Source organism: Callorhinus ursinus, unplaced genomic scaffold (genome assembly GCF_003265705.2).
Source record: "Callorhinus ursinus isolate GAN/ISIS: 27379988/994484 unplaced genomic scaffold, GSC_fseal_2.0 scaffold1, whole genome shotgun sequence".
NCBI lineage: Eukaryota > Metazoa > Chordata > Mammalia > Carnivora > Otariidae > Callorhinus > Callorhinus ursinus.
In genome coordinates, this window is record NW_027397063.1 from 70,873,846 (window position 1) to 70,900,687 (window position 26,842).

Consider the following 26,842-nt stretch of genomic DNA (forward strand, 5'->3'; position numbering starts at 1 on the left):
GGAAATTGTCTAGCACAGTAAATGGCTATCATAGGCATTTAATTCATGTGTTTTACTACAGAAGATTTAAAATCCCTATCACTTTCTCTTCTACTGGATTTTCTTTAAATTTTATTTTATTACGTTATGTTAGTCACCATACAATACATCACCAGTTTTCGATGCAGTGATCCACGATTCATTGTTTTCATACAACACCCAGTGCTCCATGGATTTCTATTATCTCCTTTACCCAGATCAGAAAGTTAATTTAAAATTTTTTTTAAAAACTTTTTTTGTGGTTAGGTATTTTCTAATAATGAGAAGTTGGTAGCCATCCCATTAACACAAGTTTTTTTTTCTTTTTGGTAATTATCTGGATCTTAAAAAACAAGAATAAGACAAATTAGTCTTCCGTTTAGGCTGGGAATCAGGAGAAGGGAGAAGGGAAGGTGGAGAGTCCTTAGATTGCTGGTAGAAACATGACCCACTAACTGTTAATTTAACAGCCATGATTAAGTTTTGGTGGTAAGGAACCTAACTCCTGCCTTGGTTAGTAAGAATGCTCTAGAGCTGGGCTATGAGTTTCCATGACAAAGAGTCATAGCACTGGCTCTCTGGTCTACTGGACTTTGCTGTAGGGTGGGTGTGGCCAAAAGAAGACCACCATGAATTCACCAGGAATGAGAGCATCAGGACTGAACTTTATTTCACTCAGCAACAGAATAGTAGAATGGCATCCTTCTCTTTAACTTTTATCCCTTCTTCTTCTCCTTCCATGCAGGGCTGGTGACAGAGGTTGTCGGGGCTGTTGTGGCAGGCATGAAGATTCTGCCCACTGGTCAAGAGACCTTGCTTTCAGATGCTGGCTCTGCCCCTGCCTCCTGAGGTCGGCCCTTGTACTCGCAGGGCATTAGGTGCCTCTGTAAGTATAGTAAAACTCTGTTAGTCTGTTGTTATCATTCAGTAAAAGAAGAGTGAAGCAACCATTTGACAAGACGAGACTTTTTCCTGACACCATTGGTTCTTTATTTAAAAGTACAGATAATATTTGAAATGAAATAAAAACTCAGAGGTTCAAATGCATCCCATAAACTGAAGTAGCAGTGAAACATTCATCCACAGGTAAGTGTAGCTGTTTAAAGCCCTAGCTTGTTTCCCTAGGCAAAAGCGCAGCAAGGGTTATAAAATACACACCTCCCTCATATTATAAGGCAATTAAAGACAATCATATTATTCTCTTTTGCAAAAACCAGTGCTCTTCAATGTCATAGCAAAAAGATGATATGATCATAAAGTGAGGTTAGAGAGGAATTTCCTCATAAAATTTCTGAACGAAATTTGCATCACACCCCATGATATTCCCTTGTCAATTATTTAAAAAACGTTTTCCTTGGCAAGACTGCCTCTATATTACTTTCTCTGCTTTCCATCCTTATCACTAAACTCAGAGTTGCTGAAAGCTCAGGATTACTCAATATAGCGTGGGCAACAAATGAACAAACAGAAAACTCCCATTTGAAAGCCTTGTTGTAAAAGGTACTTAATGAGTAAATGGAAATGACTGACTTACAAGAAACCCTCTCACCTAGAAAGAGAATTATCAGGACAGCTTTGTCAAGTGGGAGTAACTATTTGATATACTAGTCATTGTGGAAACTGAAAGTCAGTTAATTTACTTCCCCTGTCCTCTCTTTGGCCAATCTGTCTTTCTTTCCTGCTGTCCCTCTTTAACCTCTAGAGGTTTTATTATTATTTCTTTTCCCATTAAGAAATTCAGCATTCAATCTCTTGACTTCCCTTATTTTCACATGTGTTCAGGGACCACATGCCGCAGTTTATTCAGAATGTCAATAATCTTTGTATGAAAGTCCATGACATACATTTTAAGGTACACATTTGTTGTCAGAAAAGCAAATTGCCATAGGTCATAAGGCACATGAGTTTGTCCATTTTCTGTGTTAGATAAGAAAACTTGTGAGGAAGACCCAGAGGGAATTTAGGATTCTGCACACGGTTATACGTCGTCCATAGAGATTGACGATGTCCCCATTGCGAGTCTCACCCCTTCTCTCTAAGCTGTTCTGAAGCTTCAGGGCTTTTGTTGTGTTATATCAGGATATTTAGACAATGGGGAGAGGAATGATGAAGTGTTAAAGACTCACGGCGGCATAAATTAAAACAAAGCATCAGTGAGATCGAAATCATGAAATTCTTTCACTTCCACAGCTGGCTTCATTCCATTAACTGGCTTCCAGGGGCGTCCGGGACATTTGGGGGAGGTTTTTTCTGGAAAGTCAGATATCAGGTTAAATGAAAGGCTATTTGGCTCTATCTGGATGTTAGGGATCCAATCATCATCACTCTCTGTGGGAGCTGGTGGCTTAGGCATCATGGCTGCAGTGAGATCTGAGTCCTGAAAGTCAGGCACAGTAGCCGCTATACCTGGCTGGGCTAGGGAAGGGAGGGGTGTTGGCCCTTCTGTCTTCTCTTGCGTCTGTGCAGAAGAGGTAGTACTATCTTCAGAAGAACTTGCCAAATGCTCTGTTTTCCAACCATTGTGCTTTCCATTGTTTTTTCTTTTATTTTTATATTTTCCATGGCCTTGGCCACGTTCATGTATATGTCCTTGGGCTAGGCCATGTTCCCTTTGATGTCCATGGCCAAGGCCACGTCCCCTGTGGTACCCATGGCCTTGGTCATGCTCATGTTTATGGCCATGGCCAAAGCCATGTTTTATTTGCTTGTAATGGCCCCGGCTATGCCCACGAGTGGGTCCTTGTTCTTTTCCTGAATCCCGCTCTTCACCTTGTACAGGTGCCATGGAAGTGTGGGGTGGACTTACAGTTGTTCCTTCTTCTGTTTTCTCCAAGGGTACTGATCGGAAAGGTGAAAAACCTGGAGGCCTTTTCATCAATATGATCTAAACAGGACATATTAAGATGAATGTGTTACTGTGAAAACCATACTATCAATGAAGAAAGAAGGGACTGAGTCCTGGCAATGCTATCTTTCTTTACAATGGGGCAAATCTATCAGACTTCAAATACTATATTAATATTCCAGAGAGGATGAGAATGAATATTTTTTCCTCTTTGGTTGCTTTTATAATTTGTGGTTATTGATTATTGTTCTTAATACTCTAAGCTGGAGAGTTTTTCCTTCATTGGGAAAAATTGGGTGGTGGTACTACATAATCCCTAGGGTACCTTCTAAGCCCATGGTTATATAAAGCCATGACACATTATTTATTCATTGATACTGTTTCTATTAGCACAATTACTCTTTTTATCCTAAAAGGCGCTAAGTGGCTTTATGAGCTGAATATCTAGGGAGCATATATTCACAACTACTTTGTTTCATTGAAACACATTAGGAATTGTCACCAGCTTGAAACGCAGTCTTTGTATAATGTTTCTATTAGACTCTGTACATACTGACACATGGCAAAAATGTAAATCAGGAAAAAGTAAGAAGAGGCAAATTGCACTGAAGATACGGTCTTGTGGATTTTTTCCACCTACACTTTCACTACCTGTGAGAATGGGATGGTCAGGGGCAGTGTTTGGTGGTACAAAGAACATGGTTTGGAGAGTCAAACAAGTCAGACCCTACTAGGAATCAGCATCACAGCGAATAGGGTGGGCTCTGATTTGATCTAGACTTGAATCTGAGCATCACCGGCTTCATTTTTCTCATCTGTAAATAGGATAATAACAGCACCTGCCTCATAGAGGTGTCAGGAGGGAAATATGTGTGAAGCTCTCAGTACAGTGCCTGGGACAGAGAGTACACTTGGTAATGTTATTATTCACCCTATGACCTCAGCATCTTTGTAATTTTTAGGATGTCATCCTTGGCAATGGGGAAAGTCTTACTTCCCAGGGATCTTTTAAAAATTAAAAAAAAATGATGCAAACTAATGCTTCCTGAACTTGAACATGGGTATGACCTCCTCCCCCCTCCCCACTGCCTCAGGGATCATGTTAAAAATGCAGATTTTGAGTCAACTGATGTGGAGTGGGGGCTGAGATCTGTATTCCTCCCGATCTCCTTGGCTGTAAGCAGTGAGCATGGGAGAGCAGGGCCTCGTCTCAGGCACACCTTGCGGGTGCACGGGCTAGCATGGGCCCTCCACAGCAGGGCCTGCACTTCACCAAGCGAGGGCCCCCTGCCAATGGGATGCTGACAAGGCATGGTATGTAATTACGAGGACTGCTGCTCTCATGTCTAGCCATAAAGAGGTCAGCACAGAAATGTGAACGTTCTTCCCCATTTTAAGAAGATAGTCTCCCAATTCATTTAAATAACAGTTCACTTTCAATCCTCAAATATGACTTTTCGGAATGAGCAAAGTTGACCCGAGCTGACTGTAATTAGAATCATACCTTTTTCAGTGGCTGACAGGTGACAGTAGGGTAAATTTTTTTCTCCCAAGGTATCACAAAAACATCGGCTTTACATTCTAGGATTTGCTATCCATGAAGACAGAAGCCAAAAGAAAGAACAGTGTTGTTCGTGTGATGCTTAAACAAGTATAAAATATCAAAAAGGTTTCCAGGGAGCAAATACACAGTTGCGTTACTACTCACTCCGTATTTATTGATCTGGCAACTTTCTGCCAACTCTTCATTACTTTCCTTGGAACACATGGTTTCCCTGGCTCTGAACGCAATAGAAAATTTCTGTCCAGCCACCACCTGGATAATTAATTAGCACAAAGTAGGAGCTTAATTAATATTGTATAATAAATCGTATGTTTTCACTCTAAGAAGTTTTTGGGGAGAATATTGACATTTTAATTATATACTAAACAAATGAGAGTTACACAGAAAAGTACAAATGTTTGACAACAAAACTTTCAGTTTGTGTGCATGTGAAAAATATTTGGCTAATGACTGGCCTCATTTCCTTTTCAAAAAGGGGGGAAGCAAGCTATAATTTCTATATTTATATTTTCCTGAGTTTTATTGTTTAACAGCTGCAAAAGTCACGAATAATTCAAGGGCTCAAGTTGTAATAGAATCTAAGAAAAGTAGGAAGAAAAAGTTAAATATTTTTTTTTGAAATGCCTTATCATCCTGCCAAATCTTAGGTCGAGAAATACTGAGTTGGTACCACTATAGAAATTATGTGATTAGAAAAATTATTTGGATTTTCGAGCTCGCTTCTATTTCTTTTTTATATTAAGAATATGCTTTAATCTTTAGCAACAACCTTAATCATTCCACAATGCTGTCTTCCATTAAGCAATTTGTGGCCCAATTTTTTTTTTTTTTTTTTTTGGTCTAGAAGAAGCACACCTCATTTATTTATTTAAGAAATTAAGCTCATGTTTTTAAACTACTCTGACTTCAACAAAATCCCAGGGATGGCTTTTTAAGTCATTTAAAAATGCCATATCTTATAATTCTTATACCCTGAAAAACACACTTGATAAAAATGTTTTTACATTATATATTAAAAAGTTGACGTGGTTTCTAGACCAAGTTATTTGGTATTTAATTCTAGGATTTAAGTGTGTGTGTGTGTGTGTGTGTGTGTGTGTGTGTGTGTGTGTGTGATGGACTGACTATGTCCCCCACCAAACTCATATATTGAAGCCCTAACCTCCAATGTGATGGTATTAGAAGGTGGAGGCTTTGGGAGGCAGTTAGATTTAGATGAGGTCATGTGGGTGGGGCCCTCATAATGGGCTTAGCATCCTTATAAGAAGTGTCTTTAGAAGGGTCTTATAAGACCAGAGCTCTCTCTCTCTCTCTGAAGTTGAAGACACAGCAAGAAGGTTGCCATCTGCAAGCCAGGAAGAGAGCCCTCACCGGGGAACTGAATTGGTTGGCTTTTAGACTTCTAAGCCTCAGGCACTGTGAGAAACAAACTCCTGTTGTTTAAATCACTCAATCGTTGATATTTTGCTATGGTAGTCTAAGCCGACTGTGTGTGTATATGTGTGTGTGTGTGTGTGTGTGTGTGTGTGTGTGTGTGTGTGAGAGAGAGAGAGAGAGAGGGAGAGAGAGTGGGACAGACAGATTATGTAGCTGTCAAGAGAATACATCATACATATCTGTTGACCTAGAAGGATGACCATTATTGAAAAAATGAAGTTATAGGGTGATAGTACAATCCCATGTTTATAAAAGCAAACCTTAACAGTCTTCCCTATCTCTTTATACTTTGTAAAAACACGGGGAAAGCCTGATGGGAGGCAGATGAGAAAGGCAGAGTTGTAGGAAGAACTAAGCTCCTCTTCCTCCTTTCTTGGCATTGTCTTGCTGGGTAAGCATGGTTAAAATCTTAAGAGAAATATAATAATTAACTTTTAAAACTCCAAGTGTATGTGTAAGTAGAGAGGAAGTTTCTAAGAGGGTTTTAGCATCTATACTTCAGTGATCAAAAATTTTCTTGCTTATTTCAGGGTATACTTTAATCTAATTTTTTGGCCTTAGAGTTGATCAATGTGATGTTGCCTAAGAAAGTTGACAACATATAATGCAACTGACCGCTCTCTTCAGGGTCCAGAGGAGAGAAATGAAGGAGACCTAATACCATCTTCTGTTTGAGGGCCTCAAGGTCATATCCATATATCACCATCATCATCAAGTGTCCATTCTTATCAGAAGTCTTCCCTGCTGAAATCCACCCTGTCCAAGTTTTGTTTTTAAAATGGAGAACACTATATAGCAATATCAGATCTAATGGCATTTAAAAATTAAAATTAATGAGCTAGACAGATGTAAATATTCATCAGATCTCAGGATGAGGAAGGCCTTTCTTAGGGGAAGAGCAGAGGAAGGAAACCTAAAGGAAGGGGAAAATGTCTAAATTTGACTAGACGAAAATGAAAACTTATTCTCAAAATTAGAGTAAATAAAGTAGCAAGGCAATTTGGGAAAAATATGACATAGGATCAATAAAAAGTCTAATGCCAAAACAAATGTGCAAAGGACATGAACAGGTATTTCAGGAAAGAAGTTAAAATGACCATTTATCCTGGGGGAAAAAAGTCTACTTCATTAATAACCAAGGATATGCACATTAAAAAAGCAATGCAACATCATTTTTAATCTTTCATGTTGACCAAGACGGAAGCCAGTGATGAGGCCTGCTGTTGGCCAGGTGTGGGGAACATGCAGCCTCGATCACTGCTGGTAGGAATATAATACGAGATCATCAATCAGTGTCTTATACCCAGTTGGTGTGAATGTAAATTGGCATAATTGCAAATAATTTTGTAATTTGGCCATTTGCATTAAGTCTTAGACATATACATATTCCTTGACATCTCCAAGATTTTGTCAAAGGAGAAGCACCTTGATGTGCACACACAGATCCTTGAAGTGTATTCATCTGAGCAGAGGCAGGGAGGAACGCTGACAGAGGGGGGGCAGCAGCAGCAGGGGCGGGGTGAAATAAGGGACATGTGACGCAAACAGCAACCACTCACATGCGAAAAATGGAGGATTTAAGAAGTTCGCGGTTTCTGAAATAGGAATAGATATGCATCCACACAGGACTAAACACACAAAGCCAAGGCAAGACTAAAACTGTAAAAGAAATCTTTAGCAATTTGGCAGATTGGTCATTTGGAGCTTGGCTCTTAGCAAATTCATCTCATGATAAATTGAATTTTGGTAAAGGGGCCGCTTCCACTAAGGCTGCCTTGAATATCTATGTCGGAGCAGTCAAACGGCTCTCTCTTTAAAAACAAGCATCAGTAATGATCTATCTCTTAAAAGTAAGTTTGAAATCTTCACAATATTCCAGATTGATTTGGCCATGGAAGTTGCCTTCCATTCACAGTGTTACCTCCTGTGGTTCCCTGGCCTCCTTAGCATAAACAAACACGCATATACTCTAGAGAGTTGATTCACTAATTTACAGAGAGAACTGGAACTACCAAGAAGACTAAATATTCATGCATGGGAATGCGTGGTTCTCCTCCTGACAGCAAATCTTGGACCTTTAATAAATGGCAGGGCACTGCACAACTCCTGCATCGTTAAGAACAAGGGACAGTGGGAAGAAAGCAGAGAGGTGGGGGCCAAGAAGAGTTGACGAACAGGAGCAGCATGGATTAGCGTCTTTGGGGAGGGAGCCCCATGCCGGTCCCCTGCCTGTGAGACCAGGGAGAGGGGGCTGGCCTCGGGGACAGGAACAAGCACCTGAGTAGAAGACAGAGGGTCAGGTTTGATTTACTTTAATACTGTTTGTTTAGAGGTTTTCTTCCAGTCATAAAACTGGAACAGGAAATTGGAAAGATGAGCATAAATAGTCTATTGTGCCGTCACCTAAAAACTACCACTGTGAATAGTCTGAGGCATTTCTTTCTTTTTAGTATTGTCTTCTGTACTTTTTAATAACATAAGCGAGGACAGAATGTATGTTCAGTTTTACGGCCTCTTGTTTTTCCCTGCATATTTTAGCAGGAGTCATTGCCCACACCAAGAATGCCTCACAAAGATGCTTTCAAATTACTGCTTAATACTCCATTGTACGGATATGCCAGATATATCAAATCATTGCTAGATTATTGATCATTTTGACAGTTTACCTTTTTTGGGGGGGTTTATAGTTAAAGCTACAGTGAATATCACTGTATATAAAGACTCCCTCTAGTTTATATTTCTAGAAATTAGAAATCTGGCTCACTCCTGAGCCAAAAGTATGAATTTTTTTAGTGCTATTTCTTTCACCAGATTATAAGGATCATGTTGGTGTGGTGTACCAGTTTGGTTCTATTTTGATTACTTTTCTTTAGCTTGTATTTAGGGAAGCCAGTTTTGAGGTCTATCATAGGACTCTGTCCATGAATACACTGGTTATAGGCTGCTGGAGTGGAAGGACTCTGGGCTCTGTTAATTCAGCCACTCATTTTTTTCAGATGGGGCCACAGGGCTGAGTGAGTCTGAATGACTCCAGGGTCACCCAGCGCAGTGGTGGTGCTGTGGTAGAGCTGGGTCTCCTGACCCCCAGAATAGAACACTCCTTAGCTTTGATTGACAGGGCATGGCAAGAGAGATGAATCCCCAGAGGGTACGTCTATAGGAGCGAAGGGCACCCAAGGCAGAGGAGAAACGACATGCGGGTGAGAGTGAAGAATCTGGACAATGACAGACCAAAGGGGCTGAGCCCAAGGCACTAAGTGATGCTACAATGAAAATGACTCTAGAAACGCAGAGAGTAAGTTTTGCTTTTCCTAGCACTGAATTTTGTTAATTATATAATAGTTGCTAGTATTTACAGAGCACTTTGGAGTTTGAAAAGCGATTGACATCTATGTTCTTATTTGATCCTCACCCCTATCCTTTACAGATAGAAAATGGAGAACATGTTCTAAATGACTTTTCCAAGATCACACACAAAGAATGCAGTGAGGCTGGCACTCGAAATTCAAATCTCCCAAATCCTATTCCCTGGGTATGCTGGTTCCCAATGCAGAGCCAAGGACGATGGCAAAATTAGTCAGCAAATTCACACCTAGGTTCTAATATCATTATTTTTGTAGCGTAATTTACAGACCTGTACTGTTGCCCTTTTCACACTGTCAATCTTGAAATAGAAAGTTCCATTATTCTCTGCATTAAGCTTTGCGATGGAATGATTCAGAGCCACCTCCAACTCTGGGCTGTTGACAGGTATATCTTTGGGGCAGCCAAGGCAAATTTTGGAAGGCGGTTGTACAAAATCCTCCCCTGAAAGAAACAGGTTTTAAGTTAGCAAGTGCAGAGGAAGGAAAAGTCTAGCCTAGTAGCTCTCCTGCACGTGATCTGGCATCCATTTACAGAGGGCCACATGACAGCCCGAGGCTCAGTAGTGTGTAGAGGTTGTCTATCTGACCTTCACCTTAAGGCCTCTCTCTTTTTCTCTTCTCAGAACCAAGTGTGTTAAGGAAAACATTCAATCAGTAGGTATTAGTGGATCAATCAATATGCTGTACTTTTCCTAAGTTTTTGCATTTCTGATGGAACCACCTGTAAAGAGCAGTGCTTAACTTAAAGGAATGACTCTCCAGAGGGAAAATTTTAAGTCCTATGATTCTGGTGAGCAGGCAGCTTCAGTAATACTTCTCATGATGGAGTGCATACAACTATCTTCCAAGAATGAGAAAAGCCAATTCTTGGTATAAGAAATAAGGACTTGATAAAGTCAAATTTTGCAGTATTTCCCTTTCCCTCCATTGTAACATGTGGGTAAAAAAAAAAACAAAAAAACCCAATCTTTAATTGAAAGGATTTTACTTGGGGCGCCTGGGTGGCTCATTCTTTAAGTGTCTGCCTTCGGCTCAGGTCATGATCTCCGGGTCCTGGGATCGAGCCCTGCATCAGGCTCCCCGCTCTGCGGGAAGCCTGCTTCTCCCTCTCCCACTCCCCCCGCTTGTGCTCCCTCTCTCACTGTGTCTCTCTGTCAAATAAATAAATAAAATCTTAAAAAAAAAAGAAAGGATTTTACTCTAAGTGGTTAAAAATGAGATGCAGCTTTCCCAATTTACAGCATCTGACATAGGGACATCTTGCACACAGGGAAGACCAGCTGGTGTTGTACCCAGAGGCCAGCCACTTCCCCTTGTAGTCACCATATTCCCTTCTGGCTACTTCCAGAGCAGTCTCAGCCACACCTGCTGCCACACAGCTGGGCAGAGACGGGGTCAGTTGATCTCGGGAAGGTCTGCTGATCACACAGACTTTGTGGCCGATCATGGAAACCAAAGCACAATTCCTGTGAAAAGACCTAGTCCGTTGTCAGGGACCAACATGGGTCATGTCATACCTGGATAGAGTTCACAGTTCTGCGAGAAAGAAGCAATTCTTAGCTGAAGATCCATGTGTGCGTGATCTGTACATTCACCAATATCCTGGTTTTTAAAAAGTATATAGGTACATAAAGTAAGAACATTTTTAAGAACCTTTAAAGTAAACAACTAGTATAACTAAAAATAGGATGCTGACTTTACAAATCATCACATAGAAAATGACAACAAAACATAGTCGGATTGCAAAGAGAGAATAAAAGACAATTAGTTAACAGCATCTCCAGCAAACACATAGGCGCAAACCCACAGAAACATGAAACAGGATGATGAGAGTACCTAGTATAGAAATAATAACCATATAGGTGAGCAGATAAAATTTTCTTTTAGCAAGGCAAAGACTTGTAGATTAAGCTAAAAACAAAATTAATGTATTACATCGTCAAGTATAATATATTATAATAAAAAGTTTAAATATAATGGATGAACAAAGTTATATGAGGCAACTATGACAAAAAGGAGCTAAGGTATTATTAATACTGGAAAAAGTAAAATTCAAGATAACAAAAAACTCACAAAGGTAGTAATAAAGATTATTTTATTTATATAAAAGATATAGTCTAGAAGCCCAGAATCAAGATACATAAAGCAGAAAACATACAGGAATAGAAATGGATAGAAATCATTGTGGTGGGAAATTTAACATACAACTATAAATCTAAGACCGACCAGGTGGATTAAAAAATTAAGGTCGGGCGCCTGGGTGGCTCAGTTGGTTAAGTGACTGCCTTCGGCTCAGGTCATGATCCTGGAGTCCCGGGATCGAGTCCCACATCGGGCTCCAGGGAGTCTGCTTCTCCCTCTGACTCTCTTCCCTCTTGTGCTCTCTATCTCTCATTCTCTCAAATAAATAAATAAAATCTTGGAAAAAAAAAAGAACAAAGGAGCTTATTTAAAAAAAAAAATAAGGTCATAGGAGACTTGAATAACACAATATTTATTTAAATCATATTTTCATATGACACACATGATTTAAAATGACACTTTCATAAGTATGATGCAAAATTTTTAATCACTTCCACACTAGGTCATAAAAAAGTCTCAATAAATTTATCAAATCAGAAATAATACAGGCCATGTTCTTTGGCCTCAGCACCAAAAAGAAAAAAAAAAACCTCCCTGAAAATTAATATTACATTACTTACATGTTTAAACAAATAAACAAACAAAAACTAACTACTTGGAAATATAAACACACTTGCTTAAATAGTTAGGGTTCCTTAGAAAAGGAAAAAAATAAAACACAAAATAAAAATGAGAATTCCACATCATATTGCCAGAGCACCATTTAGAGTTAACTCGTGGCTTTAAATGCTTCTGTAATTTAAGGAGAGAGTCAAGAAACAAAACAAAACATCCCTAGGACTAGGTGTTTATCTCAAGAAGTTAAAGGAAATAATAATGAACAGACTTCAGGAAAATAAGAAGGAGAAAACAATGAAGGTAAAAGCAAAACTGAGAAGTCTGAAAACAGTACTAGCGTTAAAAATAAATTCAAAAGATCATTCTTGGGGTGAGGAAAAAATCAAGTGCATAAAAAAGGCAACATAACAAAGTATACAAAGAAGTAGAAAAATATAAGAGAATGTTATGAACAAGTTTATGATAATTTAAATTCCAAAGAAATAGATAATTTTCTGGAAAAGTATAAATAACCAACTGACTTAAAAACAAGAAGAAAATTTGAATGGATCAATGACTGGAGAAGGAGAAAATGCTATTCCTACTCTAAACTTCATTCCACTTCTTACCTCCAAATAACATAGATATTTTATGGAAGAATAATTTTAAAAATTAAAGAAGTATATGTATTTCCATGTTGTATAAGATATTTCTGAATATAGAAAATATTGGCAGAGGTGCCCGGTTGGCTCACTCAGTAGAGCATGCAATTCTTGATCTCAGGGTTGTGGGTTCGAGTCCACATTGAGTGTAGAGATTACTAAAAAAATAAACTTAAAAAAATAAAATAGTGGGTAGGGGGTGGGTTAGCCCGGTGATGGGTATTAAAGAGGGCACGTATTGAATGGAGCACTGGGTGTTATACGCAAACAATGAATCATGGAACATTACATCAAAAACTAATGATGTAATGTATGGTGATTAACATAACATAATAAAATAAAAAAATCTATTAGCTAAAAAGATAAATAAATAAAATAAAACAGTGGCAAACTATTTTCATTCTATAAAATTATAATCCTGATATCAAAACCTGAAAAAATAGAATACACATACAAACACACACCCAGAAAACGGTTAAACCCCTTTCACTTATAAATATAGATGTCGAATTCCTAAACTAGAAATAGAATCCAAATGTATATCTAAAGAATAATTAAACTAAACAAATAGAGTTTAGTTTAGGAATCTAAAGATTACTTTAGGAAAGCTGTCAAAACAACATAACAGATTAAATTAGGAAAACATAATAGATACTTTAATATCTGTTCTAAACCATTTCCTGAATTCAATACCAATTCCTTATTTAAGAACAAAATGAAAAGAATAAAACTCTTTAAAGAACAGGAATGTAAGGATGCTTCCTTAACATGACAAAGAATGTCTACCCAGAACCCACAGCACATATTATACATAATGACAGAATCTTAGAGGCTTTGCCAACATAATCAGGAATAAAACATGATGGTATGTGATGATCACGGTTATTTCAAAAATTATGTCTGTTTGTTTGGGTCAATTCATTAACACATAGAACAAAAAAAATGAGCATCAGAAAAGAAAAGAAAAGTATTTTTTGCATAAGATATTATTGTATATCTAGAACAATCAAAAGAAACAATGAAAAGCTGTTAGAGCTAATAGGCATTCAGTGAAGTTGCTGAATGTAAGAAAAATGCACAAAAAAGTATACATTTGTATCTAATAACTTATTAAAAAGAAAATAAAAACAAAAGGATTTAATTCCTGATAGCAATAACCAAACACAACAACAACAAAACCCCAAATTTTAGAAATATAAATTGAAACTTGTCTAAATAGAGATGTATACCAAATTCTTGACTAAAAAGACTAAGAGTATGTATGCCAGTTATCCTCAAATTAATTTAGACATGTAATGGAATCCCAGTCTATGTGACAATATAAGTTTTTCTCACAAACTTTTTCTAAGGTTGGTTTTGAAGATAGAAACACTGGATAATAAATCACATATTTCAACTTTCTATGAATCTATGGCTGCTAAAACATGGTGGTGTTGGTACAAAAACAGAGAACAGATTTTTTGGAGGAGACTACTATGGAATGAAGGTTGTCATGAATTTACGTAGAAGGAAAGACTGTTGAGATATCTGGTTATTCTCTTTAAAAAATTGAAAAAAAAATCACAAGATACAACAAAAGTAATTCCAGATAAGATCAAAAATTACATTATAAAATATTGACCACAGACAAACTAGAAGGAAAAAAATAAAGTGATTGCTGAGCAAATGGTGGAAAAATTCAAATGAAAATATTGGTAGATTTGGCAACCTGTAAACAAAAACTATTCATAAGTCAGAAATACCATAATGAAAACTAAAAAGTAAACCCCTGAGAAAATATGACAAAGCACTGATACCTTTACTATAAAAATATGATTTTCCAAATCTTTTAAGATTTATTCCAAAGAGAAATGGGCAAAGAATATAGAAGACAATTTATAAATTCAACCCATAAATTTCTAACAAGTATATGAAAACATAGTGGTTAAGTAAATGCATATTAACTACACTGTTGACTGATAAAATGAAAACTAAAAAGGTTTTTGTCTACGAAATTAGCTAAGTTTTTTTTAATCTCATGACTTTAAAATGTTTTTTTTTTAAAGATTTTATTTATTTATTTGAGAGGGAGAGAATGAGAGAGAGAGAGCACGAGAGGGAAGAGGGTCAGAGGGAGAAGCAGACTCCCTGCTGAGCAGGGAGCCTGATGTGGGACTCGATCCCGGGACTCCAGGATCATGACCTGAGCTGAAGGCAGTCGCTTAACCAACTGAGCCACCCAGGCGCCCTAATCTCATGACTTTTTAATTTACTTTTTTTTTTAAAGTAAGTGCTACCCCTAAGGTGGGGCTTGAACTCATGACCCTAGAATCAAGGGACACATAACTCTGCCAACTGAGCCAGCCAGGCACCCCTAAGGTTTTTTTTTTTTAATACTGAATTCTATCAGGGGTATACATTGCTGATGGAATATAAATTGATGTATTCAGCAAACAACCTACATATATCAAGAGTTTTAAGAGTTTTTTGAAAAAACTGAAGTGTGGGGCACCTGAGTGGCTCAGTCAGTTAAGTGTCTGTCTTCAGCTCAGGTCATGATCCCAGGGTCCTGGAATCGAGACCCACGTCTGGCTCCCGGCTCAGCGGGGAATCTGCTTCTCCCTCTCCCTCTGTCTGCCGCTCTGCCTACTTGTGCTCTCTCTTTCAAATAAATAAATAAAATTTTTAAAAAAAGAAAAAAACAAGTATAATTAATATCCTATTAGTTTCAGGTGTACATCATAGATCAGAACGTCTGGGGGATGGCCTGGGAACAGGCCTTTTTTAAGGCTAGCTGAATGATTCTAATATGCAACGTGGCCGAGAACTATTTATGAAACCTCTCAAATCAGTGCTTTTCAGACTTTAGTATGCAAATAAATCACTGGAGAATCGTGTTAATATGCAGATTCTGATTCAGTAGGTAGAGGTGGAGTTGAGCTCCTGCTTTTCTTTTTTTTTTTTTAAAGATTTTATTTATTTATTTGAGAGAGAGAGAGAATGAGAGATAGAGAGCACGAGAGGGAAGAGGGTCAGAGGGAGAAGCAGACTCCCTGCCGAGCAGGGAGCCGGATGCGGGACTCGATCCCGGGACTCCAGGATCATGACCTGAGCCGAAGACGGTCACTTAACAAACTGAGCCACCCAGGCACCAGCTCCTGCTTTTCTAACAGCCCCCCTGGTGATGCTGACACCGCTGCTTGTTGCAATACACTTTGGACAGTGTGCCTTACACTATAGCGGTTGTGGGCAAAACATTTCATTTCTATTTCATGCCCTTGAACGACGCTAACCCCTCTGTGAGACAGGTGTTGTTATTCTTTTTTTTTTTTTTTTTTTAAGATCTAATTATTTATTTGACAGAGAGAGAGACAGCGAGAGAGGGAACACAAGCAGGGGGAGTGGGAGAGGGAGAAGCAGGCTTCCCGCTGAGCAGGGAGCCCGATGTGGGGCTCGATCCCAGGACCCTGGGATCATGACCTGAGGCGAAGGCAGATGCTTAACGACTGAGCCACCCAGGCGCCCCTCCTTTGCCCATTTTTAAATTGGGTTGTCTTTTTGTTGTTGCAATGTAGGGGTTTTAATAATATATTCTTCATACTAAACCCTTACCAAATAAGGGATTATTGTGTCCCACTCCGTGGGTTGTCTTTTTACTCTCTTAATGCCATCCTTTTAATTTTTTCCCCAGTTATGAAATAAACACATGCTTCATCAGAGACCTTGAGAAGTACTGGAGAGTTCCAAAAGTATGAAGAATTAGAAAAAGCACCTAAATTTCCAACTGAAAGTTAACTATATTTTATGTTTTGGCATATTGGTTTCTCATCACTTTTTATACTTACATTTGCTTTATATTTTTGAATGACTCTGTATGTATAGTTTTCTTTCCTTTTTTTACTTAACATATTATAGTCATTTTACTAGTCACTAAAACCTAGAAATGTAATTTTAATGGCTGCACATATTCTACTACAGATATACTGTGATTTACTTAACCATTCCCCACTGTTGAAGATATGTCATTTCCAATGTTTTTCTATTAATAATAATGCTGAAATTATTCCTGTCTGGATTTCTCATTTTCTTCCCATGTAAAAGAATTCTAGAAGTTGAATTCCTAGGTTAAAGGGCTTGCTTACAGCATAGTCCTCTGCTATATGCCAATATCCCTGGGGAAGTCATCACGCCTTGGCCATCTTAACATGCACTAATGACTGTCACCTTGAGATACTCTCTTTTACCATAATTTTGGTTCAGACAATGGGATATCATCCCAGAAAGGGTCACTGAGGGATAGAGACTCGGGATGTGTTTATTGGAGATAAAGGCAAGGGAGGAAAAGTGAGAAAACAAGCAGAGAGGGACTGTTCTGGGTAGAGCTTGGGAGTAAGGATATAGAGCACATGGGGAAGAAAAGGAGACAGGAGAGTGAAGGCATGAAAAGACAGACTTAATCATGGCATCATTTGATCTCAGGCTCCCTTAGTCCCTGCTTACATCTGTAAGTGCTCTGCCGGGTGTGCAGATTCCTGGACTAGGTGGGAAGGGCAGCTTGACCAGTGTGTGAGCTTTGGAATTCCCAAGGGAATGTGAATCAGTGAATGTCATCTGACATCTTAGTGACTGAGACGTCCTCCACAGCTGAGCGTTCCTTCACCCAGAAAGACTGGACACAAAGTGCTAGGAATTTCATAATTAGATTTTTGCCTACTTACACCATTCAAAAGGGACTTGCAGTCTGGAGTCAAGAACAGAAAATTCTCCTTGGAACAATTCGTTTGCAAAACTGAGTAAGAAATTTCATAGTTCCATCCAGCCACCACCTGAAACAGTTTGGGAGCGAATATTTAAAAGGCAGCTTCAACATCATTGACAGCATTATGAGGCGCAGAGAATGTTGCCTGGCATTTCGTGCTCAAAAACATGAACGATGATTATTACTGGGCAGAAGTCATTTCTGAATAAATAACAAACACTTTATGACTCTCACTCTGTCCTCACAACCCCGACACCCTGCACCCCCACCCATCTAACGACAGAAAGCAATCTACTGTGGAGTTACTCTAGTTCCCTAAGACCTAGCAGGATTTCCTCGCTAGGCAGCAGGAAGAAAAGCTTCCATTGAATTTGTGAAATATTAGTAATGCTATTCGAAAGAAAACTTTCGAGCTTGCGTGGCCTTTACTGGTAGAGCATCAGGTTCCCAGACTGCTGGGCAGGAAGATTTCTCCTGCTTCATCCTGGACTAGTTGCACCCTGATACAGCTGGATACGGACATAATTGAGCAGAACACAGGTCTCGCATGAAAGCAAATCAGAAGGTCTATTAAAAGCCGGGCATGTTACTGACCAAAGTGAGTCCTTCATAATTAGAGGCCAAAATACAAAGGACCTAGTCAACTCTCAGTAGAGGCTTAGTGAACTGACGCAACGAAAAAGACCAGATTTACAAGTATTTACTTTTTTCTCCCCCCTGATGATATGGAACCTGGAATTTAGAGGATATCCAGAATTTTTAAGTATAATTTAATTTTTGGAGCCATGTTTGACTCATGATAGGTGGGTAATGATACAGTTTTCTTAAAGCCTTAAGGATAGAATAACTTTTCCATTTCACGGTCTCTGCAAAGAATATGTAATACCGACTACAGGTGCGAAATGAACAATTAAAGAACAAACCTGTCTGTGGGCCCTTTTCACTTCTCTAAGAGCAAAGAGGTGGGAATGATCCGTGTTGTTGTTAAAATGTTCAATGGCATGTCTTAGAACGGGTTCCAGGTCAGGGCTCGCAGTCGAGATGGGGTGCACACAGCCAAGGCAATCATACTGAGCTCTCACCACAGGGCCCTCGGCTTGACAAAGAGCAGGCAAAGGGGCGGCATTAATGAGTGAGACCCGCGTTTAGATAAACTGCCCTACATAAGTAAGATAATTTGGAAAGCCCTCATAAACTTTCCAGTAAATCCTACTATGCATTAAAAAAAGAGGATGCAAGACTGCTCTCTAGCCAGAACAATAAACCTCTCGTTCGCTTACATACACACTAGTGTGCATAGTTATTTTAAATTTATTTAAAAGTAATTTTAAATTATAGAAGCAACATGGATTTATCCTCTTATGAAAAGTAAAACATTGGGGTGCCTGGGTGGCTCCGTCGGTTAAGCGTCTGACTCTTGATTCAGCTCAGGTCATGATCTCAGGGTCATGAGATCGAGCCCCGTGTCTGGCTCCACGCTCAGCGGGGAGTCTGCTTGAGATCCTCTCTCTCCCTCTGTGCCCCGCCCCCCGTGTCCTCCACCCCCCCCACTCTCTCACACTCCCTAAATAAATCTCTTTTGAAAAAGTAAAACATAATAGATAAATTGTTTATTTTTTTAGCACGAATTAAAGCTCCTCCAAGCCTGGTTCAGAGCATAATACATTTTGTATCAATTCAATACAACCAACATGTTTTGCACCCTCTGTCGCTGTTGCTGTCACGAGCCAGGCGCTGAGCTAGGCTCCGTGGGTACACTAATTTGTTAGTAATTGTGGCGGGTGTGAAGCCATTGGGCAAAAGTCAAGTGAGAGACAGAGAACTGCAGATGGATCATTTCAATATGATTTGGCCCCTCTGCCATTTTCGGAAAGGAGCCAATAAGGAGCTACTGCTCCATCCTCAGATCCCAAAGGAATTGTGTTTATTCAGCGTCTACAATACCAACTCTGCTAATTAGTAGCTGTGGGATCTTGGGCAAGATACCTAACTGCGGTGGGCCTCAGTTTCTTACCTGTAAAGCGGGGATATTAACGCCTACCTCCTAGAGTTGGGAGGATTAAGTAAGTTCATATATGCGAAGCACTTAGAACTGTGGCGGGCAGTAAATGCCCAGTAAATGTTAGCTCTTATCACTTGTATCCTGGTTACCCTTACTAGATGATGATGATGGGACCTTCAGAAAAACACCTTCCAGTTGCAGTCTACAACAACCCTCTGATGCAGAAATCGTTGTTATCCCTTATCCCCTTTTAGAGATAAGAGGAAAGCTGAGAAGGTGAGGACTTTGGAAAGATTCCAGGCCAAGTCCGACCTCAAAGCCTGTGCTGTTCTCCCTCCCTCATGGCCTACAATTGAAGGCAGTTATCGTGTCTTCTGGTCCCCTCGCAGAGCGTTTGCGCATGCCCCATACAATGCCGCAGTCAGGAGGAGAGTCGGGAGAGCGCAGAGGGGATGATCGGCCTGAGCTTGGCCCTGACCCAGGACTCTGCCGCTCCCTCACCCCACCCCCAAGGCATTGCTGGCGCCACCTCCGGACGGGGCCTTCCTCCAGGCTGTGCTCCTGACACCACAGAGAACAGGTTCCTTGTCCCCCAGGGCTACCTGGAGTGATCTGGCAGGTCTGCGTAGCCACAGAGAATTTCATATTCCTTCTCTTCCCCACCGTGGCAGAGCATTCTCCTGTGGCCTAAAAAGAAAAAAAAAAAGAGAGAGAGAGAGAGAGACCATTCATCTTCACCTTTCAGATGGAGAAGTCCACCTAGTACTATGGCTCAATATAGCTTTTCCTTTTTTTTTTTTTTTTTTTGAACTTGCCAAGACTTTTTAAAACAGAGTTTTGAGATGCAAGAATGAAAGTTTTTGTAGCCTCATGATTATTTTGGCAAGGCACCGATTTCACGAGACGTTGGAGGAGAGGCAGTATAAAAGGCAAGGTTTGAAAACAAGTTTCCTTTTCACCAAAATGGATGCAGTGCCTTAGAGCCAGGCTGCTAAACTGTCCTCTTGATTTTCCATTCAATTTCGGTGTTGAAAGCGCAGGCAGGAGGCCAGTGTTGTGACATGCAGGCGTGGATCCCCGGAATGGGGAAAGAGCGGCTTCCATCGGGGCAGACGCTGTCCACACTCCCCCCTCATTAAGGCAAACAACCAGCTGTGCTGGGCCAGGCACTTGTTAGGCATTTGGTTAAGGTAGGCATTGCCAGCAAAAGAAGGTTGTTTGCGTACGTGTCTCATTTCATCCTCCAACAACCTGATGAGGTCAATGTTATCTCCGCTTTAGGAGGCAACACGGAGGTTCTGGGGGGTCAGCTAGTGGGAAGCAGAGCCTATGCAATGAAAGCACCCATGCTGTCCCCTCAGCAGCCCTCAATCTTGGCCCAAATGTTGATCTGTTGTCTCTTTGGGACCCGGTCCCCTGCCCTAATTGGTCATTAGAGTCCCTGTCTCTTGGGAGGGCTTTCTCTATGTTTCACTGCTGGCCTCTTCGTGTTCTGACACAGAGAACGAGAACACGGACACCGAGCCTTGGCTTTTCTACGCAGTTGAGGGTTTATCTGCATCCCTTACAAAGAGGCCTAACAATACTAACCATCTCCAGCTCTAGCGAAAAAATCTGACAGTCTCGACAGGGAACACCAGGGGCTCAGGAACCATCCACCCACTTACAGCTTGTGCAGATTCTTTGTAGTCACAATCCTGCCAGGTTTTGCCACTTTGAACAGAACAATTTCCTTCCCTGATTTGGTACTTGAAGGAATAAAATGTGTCAGGGTCATCCTGAAAAAAACAACCAGAGACATATAACTGACCCAATAGCAAATAATTTGAGTGAGATCTAATGCAGATATGAGTATTTGATCTTGATTTAATTCAGTGAGACCAAAGCATTTCTTAAAAATACTTAAAGTTGGGGCACCTGGGTGGCTCAGTTGGTTAAGCATCTGCCTTCGGCTCAGCTCATGATCCCAGGGTCCTGGGATCGACCTCCGTGTTGGGCTCCCTGCTCAGTGGGGAGTCTGCTTCTCCCTCTCCCGCTGCTCCTCCCCCCACTTGTGCTCTCTCTCTCTCTCAAATAAATAAATAAAATCTTCTAAAAAAATTAAAATACTGAAAGTTATAAATATTTACTTGGAAGAGTGTTCATAATATATTTATAAATACATATTTGTATACAAGTTACAAAGTGCTATCCATAGTATTAGCCCATTTCTGTAAAAACCAATTTATAGGTACATATATGATTCTTAAAAGTCTGGAAAGTTATGAAGCAAAGCTATTAAAATGTTTGTCTTTCGGTGGTGGGAGTACAGCTGTTTCACTTCTTTAAACAAATGTTTGTGAGTTGTCTTTTTAAAAAATAAACATGTATTTCTTTTACAGTGAGGAAACAAATAAGAGGCGACTTCTCATTTTCAAAAAAACGTTATCTCTGGATGGTGGATTAATTTTTGGTAATTTCAGTATTTTTATTTGCCTTATTTTTTCTGGCATGACATGAGATAATAAATAAAACTTTTAAAGTGCCTTGCACTTTAAATACCTAACTGTGAGACCTGAAAACATAAAACTCCTGGAAGAAAGCATAGGCAGTTATTTCTCTGACATTGGCCTTGGCAACATCTTTCTAGATACGTCTTCCCAGGCAAGGGGAACAAAAGCAAAAATAAATGATTAAGACTACACCAAAATAAAAAGCTCTTGCACAGCAAAGAAAACCATCAACAAAATGAAAAGGCAACCTACTGAATTGGAGAAGGTATTTGCAAATGATACATCTGATAAAGGGTTAACATCCAAAATATATGAAGAACTTATACAACTCAACACCAAATAAAACAAATAATCCAATTAAAAAATGGGCAGAGGACCTGAATAGACACTTTTCTAAAGAAGACCTACAGATGGGCAACAGACACCTGAAAAGATGCTCAACATCACTAATCATCAGGGAACTGCAATTCAAAACCACAAGGAGATATCACCTTACATCTGTCAGAATGACTAGAATCAAAAAGACAAGAAATAGCAAGTGTTGGTGAGGACATGGAGAAAAAGGAACCCTCTTGCACTGTCAGTGGGAATGTAAATTGGTGCCGCCATCATGGAAAACAGTATGAAGCTTCTTTAAAAAATTAAAAATAGAAATACCATATGATCCAGCAATCCACTACTGTGTATTTACTCAAAGAAAACAAAAACACTAATGTGAAAAGATATATGCATCCATATGTTTACTGCAGCGTTATTTACAGTAGCCAAGATATGGAAGCAACTCCAATGTCCATCAATAGATGAATGGATAAAGAATATGTGTGTGTGTATATACACCTTGGTGTATACATATATGTATCATGGAGTATTACACAGCCATACAAAAGAATGAGATCTTGCCATTTATGACAACATGGGTGGACCTAGAGGGTATTATGCTAAGTAAAATAAATCAGACAAGGAAAGACAAATACCATATCATTTCACTTATATGTGGAATCTAAAAAATGAGACAAATGAACAAACCAAAAGCAGAAACAGACCCCTAAACACAGAGAACAAACTGACGGTTGCCAGGGCAGAGGACGGTGGGGATGGGTAAAATGTGTGAAGGGGAGAGGGAGTTACAGGCTCCCAGGTATGGAATGAGTAAGTCACGGGGATGAAAGACACAGCCTAGGGAATATAGGCAATGACACCGTCGTAACGTTGTATGGTGACAGGTGGGGGCTACACTTGTAGTGAGCATCGTGTAGCATACAGAGTTGTCAAACCATTATGTCGTACACCTGAAACTAGTGTAACTTTGTGTGTCAACTACACTTCAATTAAAAAAAAAAGAAAGTGCAAAGGTGTTGAGTGAGGTGAGCTTTCCAAATGGAAAATCCTGGCATTCAAACAGCAAGGGACTGGAGAGGTGATGTTGTCCAGCCCATCACTTTGCAGGTGAAAGAAAGGAAGCCCCAAGTAGACGGGCAGCGCTGAGGCAGCCGCCACACCTTGAAAAGGCAGAACGGGCCCCAGATCCCAAGTCTCCTGACTCTCAGAGCCTGCTTGCCTCACTTTATTTGCACCTGGGATGATTGAGTCAAACATCATGGTCTCCCAAGTTCCTTCCAGGTCTCAGATTTTGATAAAGAAGTAGGCAGTAGTGGTATAGATGGTGCCCATATGGCAAAGTAAAGCATGATTCCATGGACATTTTAGAACAAAAAAGCACATTTGTCATGGATGTCACCCAATGAAGAGAACACCAATCAACTGTTGCTTGAGAGGACCAGGACCAAACGTCTGCATCATTACACTAGTTTGTGAGACAGAATGGCTCAATTTTACCTTCAGCAAAAAAAAAAATCATGTCCTGTGGGCTTTTTTCTTTATCCTGATCTTGTCAAATGACTGGACTTTTCTCCTCTGCCAAAGTAAACAGTTACTTAACTATGATAGGCATAGAGTTTTATAGCGAAATTCATTTAAACAAACTATCAAAAGATTAGTATTTTTTTGAAATCACACATACTGTCAGGATTTGTCTCCAACCTGTGTGCATCAATTAGTTATAAAAAATATTAAAAACCATCTAGAACGTCACTGTTACCCTTGATGCATTCGGCCATACAGACTGATCGACATTTTGTCTAATGCATGTTAATCTCATTTCTGCCTCCTCTTAGATGTAACTCTCCCTTCCCCCTAGCTTTCTTGAGGTATAATTGACAAATGAAAATTGCATATGTCAAAAGTGTGCAATGTGATGAGATATATATACATATATACACATACATTGTGAAGTGATTGTCACAAACAAGCTGATTAACACATCCATCGCCCAATGTAGTTACCTTTTGTGGGTGTGTATGTGTGGTGAGATCACTTAAAATCTAGTCTCATAGCAAATTTCAAGTATACACTACAGTATTATTAACTATAGTCATGATGCCGCATCTTAGCTCCCCAGGACCTGCTCGTCTTATAACTGGAAGTTTGTACCCTGTGACCAGCACCCTCTGTTTCCTCCAGCCTGAGCCCCTGGCAATCACCATTCTACTTTCTGCTTCAGTGAGTTAGACATTTTTTTAGATTCCACATATAAATGAGATCACACAGTATTTGTTAGACATAAGGATCCCCTCCCCACCTGTGGTCTGGAGGTCTTCATATTTTCGTCTAAGGGCTGGTCACCCAGTAAGTCCTTTTTTGCGGTCCCATTGAGTTCCTGGATTCTCCCACTCCGAACAGTTTCTTTCACATGACTCCATTTAACTTTGTCTCATTACACCCTGCTTTCCTGATCACCCAGGAAGCCAAGCTTGGCCGCCTGAGGACTAGTCATACCCTGCCCTGCACCCCCGGGGCCAAAGAGTGGTGTTGATCTTTTCTAAGAGCTGTAAGCTTCTACCTTTGCTTTGGTGATTTTTGTTGTTGATGGTGTTGTTGTTGTTGTTGTTGGTGGTGGTGGTGGTGGTGGTGGTGTGTGTGTGTGTGTGTGTGTGTGTGTGTGGTGGGGGAGGGGCTGGGCTCCGAGTGACAGCACACATCTCAAATGACCTCAGGGTAAGACACAGCTCACTCACCGTCCTGACGACCTCAGTTACACGGTACAACACAAACTGGTTGCCGCTTTGGTTTCTGCTATTATATTTCTTCAGCGCAGCGTCTACTGCCTTAAATAAGTCCTCGTCATCACAGTCGATTTCTTGTGAGGACTCCTGGGTTAAACTTGGTAGCAGCCTGGAGCAGACAAAAAGCAAGGCAAGTAATTTCATGATTTAGCAGTCTCCCTCCAGGAGCCGAGGGATGGTTTCACCAAGAATCGGGCGCCAGCGCCAACTTGGATGTCAATTTTAGCTATTCCCAGCCTTTTATTTCTGTACGTGTGTCTCTCTGCCTCAGCGCTCCCAAACCTGGTGGATTCCTGCCGCCATACGCAATTCACCCTATTTCCAAAGGACAAATGGCTCTGTTGGGTTATCCAAGCAGATTTCAGGCTGAAACATTACAACACTGGGGTTGTTAACCTGCTTGTTTGCATTCAGGAAGTACGTGGGAGCACAGAGCACATTTCCAGGTGATTGCACAATGTTGCATAACAAATTAGAACAGAAACTATTAAAGAAGGAGGAAAAAAACACCAATCACCTGTTATTCCCTTTCCCAAAGCTCTTTATGAAGGTCACTATATGGGACAACAATGTGACAATGAGTACAATGTACAGATACTTTTAATCATTTCTTTGCAAGATATCTAGCTGCAGAAAAGCAGGCTGCTACCAATCACGTCGCATGCCTGGGGAGCCCATGCACAGGGACGTAGTGCATGCCGGAAGTCCCACACCAGGACGCCAGTGCAACTAAAAATAAAATATGGGCATCCTCTCTGGTCTCTGGTCAAGTCAGCCTCTCTCCATTCAATTGTATTGGTTCTAGAAAGGAAACTGCTCCCCAGGGTGGAGGAGACAGGAGACAAGCATAAGAAGAGATGTGTTGAGTGAAGCCCTGTCTCCCCCATCCTTGCATTTGTTTCTGGTGTGGTGGATTTGGGTGTCTACTCACCAAACCTAAGGAACCTTTCTGATAAACCCCAAGTTCCGATTCCAACTCCTCCTGCACTGTGCGCTGGTAGACATCTCCTCCCTCTTCCAGTTTCAGCTTCTGCCTCTTTGTGGGCCCCTCCTTTTTCCCAGCCTAACAACCAACTTACCCACATCTCTTTTAGCCTTAGTTTTTTTTTTTTTTCTTTCCCCTATAACCCACTGCCTCCACCCCCCGGCCCAGACACACACACACACACACACACACACACACACACACACACACACACGAATATACCTTCTGCCATCACTATGTACCTGCAACTGCTTCCAGTAAGTCAGGTAGCAAGCCCAAAGCTTTATTAGCCTATGTCTAAATGCTTGAGCCCTGACTTGGGAAGAAGGGAAAAGAAAGAGTATTTGATTGTGGAGAAAGAGTCCTCTTAGACTAAAACTGAATAAAGAGAAGTTACCTGAGACTAGAGCAACCCTGGGCTGGGGGGCAAGATATGAGAAGAACAATGTCTCTGGGTGTCTTGAAGCAGAGAACACCTCTGCCCTGCTTTCTGGGCATGTAGCTTGGAAGGCAGCAAGATCTCAGGGAGAAGAGCCCAGGGCAGATATGTTCACTAGCAGTCTTGCAGAGACTCTTATGCCTTCAGTTTGATGCAGCGGTAGCTGATAAACTAAACCCAAAGAGGGATGTGTACAGGGTAGTAAGTATCCCTCAGCAGCAGGGAACCTAGTGGACCAGAGATGAAGACTCAGACCTCCTTCTCATGCCCACCACCCAAACACCTTGGCACTACATGAAATTCTATAACTGTGGCACAACTTTTTGTGGGGAGTAGCAGGGTGAAGGAACTCAAAGAAGGACTGAGGTTAAGTCTTCTATTAACCGACTAGGATGGCAGCCTGAAATGGAAATTAATTTGTTCTGAAAATAAAGTGATATTTCTTGTGCCCCTGAATTTATGGTCATGATTTGTACCTGCAACGTTCTTTGCAA

The 26,842-nt window shown here is 40.4% G+C and overlaps 1 protein-coding gene across 3 annotated transcripts; it reads right to left on the minus strand.

Annotated features, from left to right (window-relative positions):
• Nucleotides 1-663: 663 nt before the first annotated feature.
• Nucleotides 664-26,422, minus strand: KNG1 (kininogen 1). 3 transcript variants are annotated; one of them, XM_025877016.2, is made up of 12 exons: nt 26,307-26,422; nt 24,877-25,033; nt 20,978-21,088; nt 19,913-19,997; nt 18,232-18,404; nt 17,268-17,375; nt 10,747-10,831; nt 9,499-9,671; nt 4,572-4,679; nt 4,368-4,454; nt 2,825-2,902; nt 664-902 (listed from the first exon to the last, which is right to left on the minus strand). In XM_025877016.2, the coding sequence occupies exons 1-12, from the start codon at nt 26,405-26,407 to the stop codon at nt 822-824; spliced, it is 1,347 nt and encodes a 448-aa protein (XP_025732801.1). In that variant the 5' UTR covers nt 26,408-26,422; the 3' UTR covers nt 664-821. The 3 variants fall into 3 exon arrangements, with proteins under 3 accessions (XP_025732801.1, XP_025732784.1, XP_025732808.1); XM_025876999.2 differs by lacking the exon at nt 26,307-26,422 and having other exon boundaries at nt 2,145-2,902; nt 24,877-25,272; XM_025877023.2 differs by lacking the exon at nt 26,307-26,422 and having other exon boundaries at nt 24,877-25,261.
• Nucleotides 26,423-26,842: the final 420 nt, after the last annotated feature.

Bases quoted from the DNA above. Each gene is read 5' to 3' on its own strand.
- KNG1 (XM_025876999.2), bottom strand. From the start codon at position 25,068: ATGAAATTACTTGCCTTGCTTTTTGTCTGCTCCAGGCTGCTACCAAGT. The intron at 19,998-20,977 runs GTAAGTGGGTGG...TTTTCTTTTTAG, and splicing joins ACAAAGAATCTGCACAAGCT to GCCACAGGAGAATGCTCTGC. The intron at 18,405-19,912 runs GTAGCCCTGGGG...CTCTTTGTCAAG, and splicing joins GACCTGCCAGATCACTCCAG to CCGAGGGCCCTGTGGTGAGA.